Source organism: Merops nubicus, unplaced genomic scaffold (genome assembly GCF_000691845.1).
Source record: "Merops nubicus isolate BGI_N331 unplaced genomic scaffold, ASM69184v1 scaffold12516, whole genome shotgun sequence".
Lineage (NCBI taxonomy): Eukaryota > Metazoa > Chordata > Aves > Coraciiformes > Meropidae > Merops > Merops nubicus.
Genome location: NW_008615659.1, coordinates 3,102 through 12,428, shown reverse-complemented (window position 1 = coordinate 12,428; position 9,327 = coordinate 3,102). Strand labels below are relative to the sequence as shown.

Below are 9,327 nucleotides of genomic sequence, written 5' to 3'. Positions count from 1 at the left end.
TCTGGATTAACATTATCACGGCTCAGCAGCAAGTTCTGCCTCCTCCCTGGGCACTGTCCTGGTTGCAAGGCGTAGCAGGAGAGTACATGCTACAGAGAGCTTGGACGGACAGAGCGCAGCAGGACGGATATAGTGCCAGTGACATCACAGGCACGGGTGCACAATTAGGAACCTGCAAGGCCCCAGTTAAATCACTTGTGGGTGGTGCTTCAAGGATTAACACTGCTTTAACTCAACAGAAGAGCTGATTTGTTTGGGGATAAGAACCCATTCTTTGCCACCAAAATAGCACTGCTTATGCAAGGGTGCAATACTTAAAAAAAATTGGTAGTTTCTAACAAGTTCACATGAAAGAACAAGCCCAGTTCTAAAAAAATTAAATATGTAATACTTCAGAAAGCTTAGCTCCTTGTCAGTGCTTTGATAAAACAAGACTCAGTTTCTCTCAAGGATACTTGCAACTCCCAAGCTCAGATTTTGCATCCTCAAGATCCACGCATCCAGATCACTTCAAGGCCATGCTGTTCTGACTTCTGGCAACCCCACTGTTTCCAGTCCCTAGGCCTCAAAGAGAGGTCAGACAACACTCCAGATTTCTAACAGGCATTATGCTGCTTAATCAGTAGAACAACTCCCCTGAAAAGAAGTGTAGGAAGAGTCAAGGCTGTGAGCGGGCAGAAAGGCACAGCCCAGCCTGGTGGGGAAGGCCAGCATCAGCGGTGCTGTTCAACACTGCAGCTATCTGAAGAAGCAGAACACAAGCACAGCTCTGGGACTGGGGTAGAAAACTACCTTCAGGAGGCTCCAGGCTGAGCTGTCAGAAAAGCAGCTGCAATCTCCTCGAGCAGGGCTTCCCACCAACAGGCGTCTGTAACTCTAGCACTAACACTACAGTGAGGAAAGCGCAAGACCTTGAGGAAAGGAGAAATGCTTGTAAAACCTGTTCACATCATTAAATCTTTCTTTAACTATTTACTCTTAAAACTTGTACCTCAGTGACTGAAGTGCCTTCTGCAAGCTTTCACAGTAGCAGCCACTAGGAGTGAATAGAGAGAAGGCTGATGAAGAGATGACTCCAAGTTCAGGCTTCTCACCTGCTCCTGCCTCCACTGCTGGAACAACTGAGGTCTCCGTGCCTGTTTTCATACAGCAATGCCATAGGCATATCCTGACCTACTCAGCCACAAAGGGATTTACAGCAACAGCTCACGAGCATCTCCATGGGTAAAGAGGATCATCATCCCACTGTCTACCTACTCAGAGACAATGAAATGCTTTTAAATAGGCAGGACTAGACACACAAGATGTGGTTTCTCTGGATGAGAGGCCCTTGTATGATCAATAACTCAGGCTGAGCAAATTCAGCTGTCTCTCACAACAGAAATGCTAAAAAAGTGTTCATAATGACAAAACCAGGAGTTTTTGCACAAGATGTGGGGGCCATCCCATCCCATTCCATCGTCATGTCTCCCTCAGCCCTGCAGGCCTTGCATGGGTTGAAGACTTCTGTGCAGGTAGGGAAGAAGCACTGTGACAAAATGCTTCATCCTCTTGCTGTTAATGAAAAAAAAAATTGATAGCAAGTCTGCTGACCTCACTCATTTTATATTCTTCCTGCAGCAAACTTACACCAACGTACAGATCTTTTTCTGGTTTTGTTTTTTTTTTTTTTTTTTTAAAATACTTGTTTCAGTGAATTAAGACAGACACCTCTCCCAGAAACAGGCAGGTGAATCCTCTGGGACCCATGGGATCCAGCTCTGGGACTGGCCCACCAGGAAGTACCTGGGAAGATCAGCGCTCTGTTCTGATCCCCTGTCCCCTTTGTCAGAATCACTGCAGGTGGATCCAGGTCCCAGCTGTGACCAGCAAGAAGTCTGTGGAGCCAGGCACCCAAGGCACATCTCTCTTCACACCCGGATCTGGTACCCATTGAGGTCTGGCATGGCTTTGGAATCAGCAGGCTTCTTCTCCCCAGATGGCCTGTGAGCAAAGAGGGTAACAACTGTTCAGAGTATGTAGAGAACTGTTAAATAGTTATAGACTGTTATATAGCTAAATTATTATTATATATATAATATAGAGAGAACTATTCACTGATAGCAGTGCAATTTTTGGAATCTTTTTGAGGCATATGTCTGTGAGACACCAGGGCTCAGACTCCTGTGTAAGGTTAAATATCAGCTACCAAGACCACTATCTATTTGGGCTGCCTTCCTCCTCTCTGACAAAATAAAATAAATAAAAAAAACCCGAACAGCCTAGCTGTTCCCCAGCTTTTGGGGGAACAAGCAATGATAAACTCACAAAGGCAGAGACTAGGGAAGAATGCTACTGCAGGCCAGAGAAGCATCCCCTATTATAAAGCACCCTAGTAAGACATCAGAAGGAGCCATAATCAGACATCAAGGTGGAGTCTGTGCATAACAAAGCAATGCTCCAGATAGGTCTCCAGCCCAGCAACTCCACTCACCGTCGGTCCCCGCGGCTGTTGCGCCGATGGGGGCTGGCCTGACCTCTTTGTGGGGAGGAAACATCTTTCTTTCTGTCCTTGGTGGGAGATGGTGGTCCAGTTCCTTTGCCAATCTGCCAGGAAAATTGAAGAGCAACATGAGCAGAAAACCAATACGAGTTAACCAGAAAACACAAAGCCTAACAACAATCAGTTACATTGGAACAAGAGACAAAAAGGCAAGGCTTGTTCAACATCTTCATCAATGACCTGGGTGAAGGGACAGAGCGTATCCTCAGCACACCTGCTGATGATATGGAACTCAGAGCGGCTGACACACCAGGAGGCTGTGCTACCATTCAGTGAGACCTGTTCAGGCTGGAGAGTTGGTTGGAGGGGACCCTAATGAAGCAAGGGCAAGTGTAGGACTAACCCCATGCACCAGTACAGGTTAGGGATTGACCTACTGCACAGCAGCTCCAAGGAGAAGAACCTGGGACTCCTGGTGGACAAGTTAACCACGAGCCAGCAATAGGTAGCCAAGAAGGCCAATGGTATTCTGGGGTGCATTAGGAAGAGTAAGACCAGCAGGTTGAGTGATATTCTCCTCCCTCTCTACTCCTCCCCAGTGAGGCCACATCCGGAGTACTGTGTCCAGTTCTGGATTTCCTGGCTCAAGGGAGACAGGGAACTACTTGAGAGAGTCCAAGGAGGGCTATGAAGATGGTTAAGGGACTAGAACATGTCTCTTGTGAGGAAAGGCTGAGAGACTTGGGGTTGTTTAGCTTGGGAAAGACTGAGAGGGGATCTTATCAATGCTTATCAGTATCTAAAGGGTGGCCATCAAGAGGATGGGGCTAGACTATTTTCAGTAGTGCCCAGCAATAGGACAATGGGCAATGGGCACAAACTAGAACACAGGAAGCTCCATTTGAACATAAGCAAAAACTTCTCTACTTTGAGTGTGGTACTGCCCTGTCACAGGCTTCCCAGAGGGGCTGTGGAGTCTCCTTGCAACCTGCTCTACGTGAACCTGCTTTAGCAGGGGTCTTGGACTAGATAATTCCCAGGGGTCAAATACAAAATATATACAAATGTATACAAAGGAAAAGAGCCCCAGCCTCCATTTCACCCTCTACTCCACCACCATCTAGGAAAGCCTCCTGCCACTTTATTTCCCCAGCAGAGCATCAGCCAGGCACGACAGCGGTACCAAGCAGAAAACTGCTCCATCCTTGCTGCTTACCTTCAGCCTCATGTCACGGGCATGCCTCTCAAGCTCTTTGCGGAAGTCTTCCCTGGTTAGCTTGTCTAGATCCAGGATGGAATGCTTCCACTCAATCTGCTCCACGCTGTGTGGGTCATGGGACACACAGTGACCCAGCTTCACCTTTTTGAGGGTGTGCCAGCAGCGGCGATAGGCCTCCTCGAAGTCAAAGACGAGTTCGCTCAGCGTGCGGAAGACGGGCGCCTTGTACATGAGCTCCTCACGCCGGCTGATTCCCAGGGCCCCGTAGCGGCCTCCAAAGTTCACCCCCAGCACGATGTGTCGGAAGTAGTTCCCTGAGAAGTGGGTTTTGAAGCTGATGGGGAAACGGTCCAGCGTGGTCATGTTGTTGGTGAGGTAACTGACAGCAGCCACTATTCAGGAAACAACCAGTGATACCATTTTTTTGAGGAGGTGCCTCCTTCCAAACCCTCCCAGCCTGCTCAGCAGACTCACCACTGATTCAAGCATCACACAGGCAGGAGTTTTCCTCCAGATCAAGAGTCCAGCTCATTACAAGCTGCCCTACTTTTGTCTGCGTCATGGGGAAATCTTCAACAAGACAGTCAACAAAGGGAACTTGATTTCGAGGCAGTTTTGTGATGCAGAAATTGCAACACTAACACCTTGAGCATACTTACTGTATTCCATAGCTCCCCAACTGCTAATACTGTAGCATTATTCCTCAGTGTATTTTAATCGCTTTTACTAGCTACTATTTCACACACAAACCCAGGAACCCTCAGGACAAAATCCTCATCAGACTACCCTTCTGAACAATTCAGTTGCCACCTCTGCCCCTCCCAGGTGGCTTTGCCAACACGCATCAAGAATCTATAGCCTGAGTGACATAGACTGAGCCTGCAAGATAGCTAGAAGAAGTGTGTACTTAAAGGTGGCACATGTCTAGAATTAATAACGATATCGCCTAAGTTGGCAGGCAGTGTTAGGCATAATAGTAAAGTGACATAGACCATAATTAGAAGTTGGGGATGATCTTTAACTTATTTTAATGTAGAACACGTGCAGGCAACATTGCAGTGTGGGAACAACGTTATCCACAAAGGACTTCCTAACCTAACTCTAGCTCTGCCCCTCTTTAGATGTTCCTTACATCCTTCCTGCATCTTTCACTCACATGAAAAGTGGCACCAAGCAGCACCACCCTTCTTGGGGGAGAAGCAATTCAGAGCATTGCTTGGATTTGGATTTTGTTGGTGTTTTTTGGGGGGCAGAACGGGGGAGGTAAAACAGAGGGATGTGGGGCTTGGTGACAATATCATCAGCAGCCTCAAAGCATCATAAGGGAGCAAAGGAGAAAACACAAGGATGAGCAGACATGCACAATTCCAAGAGGAAAGGATACATTCCCAGGATCACAGCTTCCAGGCATTTTATTGGCAGGGCCTCTTTGGTCATTTCTTTGGCCAGGTCCATCAGCCTGCAGAGTGGGACAAGGGAAAGACGAGGACAGTTAGAGGGCTTGGGCTATGCAAGTATGGCCAGTTCAGCCTTTTTGCACTATGTGTGTAAGGTAGGTTTCCAGGAGAGAAGGTGGCCCACTGAGGACAGGGAACAGAGGAAAATACCTTCCTTAGGAAGATATTAAATCCAAATCAGGTCTCTACCACATGCTGTTGCTACTAACAGCTGCCTACTAGGCCAGCCTCTGTTTTCAGGGAGACCACAGCACTTGGCTCAGTGAGTTCTGGATGGAAACAAATGTGACCTCAAAAGACAAAAAGCCAGCAATATTTGCCTCACAAGGTTCAAGGACAGTGAAGCCATCTTCTTTGGCATCAGCCCCACTCTCTATTCAACAAATACTGTGGAGGAGACTGCACTGATTACAGCACAAGACATTTGAAGTCACATAAGTCTATGGAATAGACCAATAGTAAGAAGCCAGTCTTGGGAGACTCTCAATATGCTGGCCAAGAGAGTCCATGAACATCAGGTGCTTATCTCCAGGAGCTTACAGGACACAGCTCTTCCCAAAGTCTGCAGTCAGGAGAATCCTGCTTCTCCTTCAAAGTATGAAATGACGAAAGTTTAGTGAGCCTAGATTCTGCAGAGGTGCTGACAGGAGCTATGAAGTTAGACCAAAGATACTTTTATGAAGCTTGTTTAGGGCAGGACCTAATTTCAGAATCCATCAGAATTTCATGTAGTTATATTCCAGCTAGAAGCAGGCAGAATCTGTGCATCTTTGAAATACATTTACATCATTATTTTACTGGATATACTGATTCATGACAGCAAAACCTACTCTTGTCCTTGAGAAAGGCCAGACGCAGCTCTGCCCTGCCATGCCCCAAGCAACAGAAAATAAAGTCACGTAAAGTGGGATGGAGCTGCAGTACTGAAAGCTGAGTGCCACCCAGACATTGGCCAGGGGATGAAAAAATAAGCTATGGGTATAGCAATGACCCAACAACTTAAAGCAAGGATTAAATGCTGCAGGAGCCGCCAGCACTTACCCAGTCAGAGGTCTGCTCTTCTTAATCTCAAAGAATTGTGTCCCAGTGTGATTGTACCTGAAGGCAAGAAGTTAAGGGCTTGGAAGCTTGTAAAGTAGTTTGAAGGAAACCTGTGTGAAGGACTTTAATGTTACTCACTATTCTCACAGCAAAGTCATGATTGCAGAAATACACAGCAATGCAACAAAGTCCCCCCCTCCCTCTCCTGCACTTTTCCCATTTATAGCCCCTCCTTACTTCCACTGTATTTCTTTCTTGTCAATTCTTCTCTTTCTCCTCCCGACACACAGGGTTCCACTCCATTTCCCAAAGGGCCATGCCAACAGCATGTGCTCTGCTCAGCTTTACAGTTACCAGAACAGAAGTTTGATCTCTGCCTGCTCTGGTCTGCATAAGAGTGCACGGAGCATTGAAACATTCATGGTACTTTATTCTAAGACTGGGACCCAATCCAGAGCACAGCCAACTCAGATGGGTGAGAGATGCCAAAAGGTCTGCCACTGTACCTTGTTTCAGAGCTGAAGCCAGACCTAGCTCTCTATCTCATCATTGAGATCAGGCTGTGCTTGCATGGCACATACCTGCTGTCTAGCACAGCAGGGATGGAGAAATCTCATTCCCAGGACACAGGCACACAGGCAGCTCTGCATATAAAGGGTAGGATACCACAGATGCACAAAGCAGGGTGACTGAGTGCCCTTTGGACAGCTGCAGAGAGGAGTGTTCAAGTAGGATGACCTGAGAGGAAATTTTCTCAGCACCATAGCTCACCTGTGCCTTAAAAGTGAGGCAACACAGTTTGTAGTCCACCTGAGACCTGTCTCTCTGCTAGAATGGTGGGTAGTGGGGAAGGGCTGCTGACAACATGGCCATTTGTTATATGGAGTGAACAGGATCAGAAGGTAACTTGGGCAGAAAAGAAGAGAAATAGAGCAGCAGAGCAGCAAAACAAACCATCATCCCAAGTCCAGCTTCTTGTTTTCAGGGACCAAGTTTCAGTTCCTCTCCAACTACAACAGAATGAGCTTTTCTGTTCTTCACAGGGAAGGAAAGTCCCTTGCTCCCTCTTCCTGGGTTGTCACACCAGTGACTAAGGTAACAGTAAAGGATACTGAAGCTCCCTGATGTAGCGCTGCACAGCTTCCAGGCGCTCAGGGATGGGGGTGGATGGCTGGAACGCAGGCACACTTGGTATGGGAATCTGAAATGGGGAGCAGAATGTAAATCACTGCTTCCAAACCTCTCCAGCTTCTTGCTGAACTCAGTGGCACATAGCTACTGTGAGTGTGTTCCTCTGAAACCAGCCTGTTTTTGCTGCCTGAGTGACCACCACATCAGGAACATTGCTCTTCTCCCACACTGGTAGCTGGGAAGGGATTCAGAATGCAGTCCCACCACAGGACTGCAAGAGAAACTGTGTGAATGGCTCCTGCATTCAGGCGATGTTACATTAGAAGAATTAGATTAAATTAACTGACAAGGCAAGATGCAAGACAGGAAAATTATCACCTGAGGGAGCTTGGCCTCATTTGAGTATGCAAACTGGAAAGCACAAAACAAAGAGTTGGAGAGAGAGAGGCAAAAATGGGTAATGAGTGTGCCCAAAGCCACTGGAGCATGGAACAGTCCTGCCGGCCAGGGTATAAAGCTCCCTCACTGCCTCCTGACATCTCAGGTGAGCTGGCACTGACACAGGCTTGACAGCATCATGACTCCCCTCCCTTCAATGTCCATTGTTTTGAATTATGTGAATTACGTGGTCAGAGAATGGCTTCTGGAAGTTCACCGTTCGGACTGCTGTCCCATTCTGAGGCCTTGGCCATATAGGTCCAGTCAGATTTTCCTCACCATTTGCTCCACAGGGGATAACTGCAGCCTCCTCAGCAGCTGAGAAAATGTGTCTAAGGAAAGAGAAGGGTCCTGTCCACAGGACAAAGAAGACACAAATTTGGTGTGACAGACAGGCTTGGAGAAACAGCCCAGCATTTTCCCTGGGAAGGATAGCTTATGCTTTGCACACATCCCTCTGATACCAGATTGCAGCTTTTCACAGCAGCTTAGGTTTTAGCATTTCAGTTCCTCCTCAGACTTCCCCCAGCACTGAGCTATGCCCAGCTAGGAAACAGTGAGTCAGAACCAGATCTTCCCTTGGGCCTTCAGCTCCGCTGTGCACAACTGTCTCTGCTGGCCATGGTTCTGTAGCCAGCAGTGCTCTTAGCCACTCATCACACTCCACATGGATTTGTGTGACCGCTCATTTCCACACTCCTTCTTCTGCCCTAGGTTGGCACAAGTGACTGGTGAACCAGGTCAGGCACCTAAACCAGCTGAAAGCTGAGCCAGCAAGCATGGCTAGTTTTCAGCCAGATCAGTTCCCTGTCCTGGTTTGCCTCATGGTCACACTCTGCTTGTGCCTGCACAGCCCATGGGCCGTAGAATGCTTAAGCTTGAGAGAGGGGCTGTCACTGCCTCTGGAAACCACCAGCTCTAAGTTTTTCAGTCTAGCTCCAAACACTATCAACACATAAACACTGAACTAAACTCAGTCTGTTTTCTCTCATGTGTTTTCATCGTTCTTTTACTTTTTGTGTTTTTGAAAACTAGGTAGCACCATTTGGCCATCGTTACCCATTCTCCTAGGACTTCTTTGAGGTGCCAGTTGCCATCTCCAGTGCCTCATTTCTATACCCTGTGTGGAGCAGAGGCAACCGCTAGCTCCCTTGCAGGAGATGGCACAGGAACAGCAGGAGCAGATGTGAACCCGGGTTTGTTCAGCCCCAGCAGGAGCAGGGAAGGCTCCAGAGAGCAGCACCGGGATGGAGTCGTCTCTGGAACCACACAAGCTGAGTCAGTTTGGATGCCACGAGCTGACACACTGAGTCACAGGAAATCATTTCCAGGCAGAAACAATGAAAGAGATAACAACCAGGACAGTCTGTTTAACTTGGTTTCATTTCTTCAGTATGGAGACTTTCATGCTTTTTGAGTTGAGGTAGATGGATTAATGACATGTTGACAGCACACACTAATGATTCTAGGTAGTTACTCCTCCCTTTTCCTAGTATGGACCCCCAGATCCCCTTTTCCTCAAAGGACTGTGCAACTGTGCGATACAGTGTAATCACAAC

At 47.6% G+C, this 9,327-nt stretch overlaps 1 protein-coding gene across 1 annotated transcript; it reads right to left on the bottom strand.

Annotated features, from left to right (window-relative positions):
* Positions 1-1,910: 1,910 nt before the first annotated feature.
* On the bottom strand, positions 1,911-7,400 carry VASH1 (vasohibin 1; the record flags this gene model as incomplete). The annotated part of the gene is made up of 6 exons (XM_008942593.1): positions 1,911-1,983; positions 2,474-2,586; positions 3,699-4,080; positions 5,086-5,160; positions 6,200-6,256; positions 7,312-7,400. Coding segments are annotated over 6 exons (789 nt in total), but the record flags the coding sequence as incomplete, so codon positions are not given.
* Positions 7,401-9,327: the final 1,927 nt, after the last annotated feature.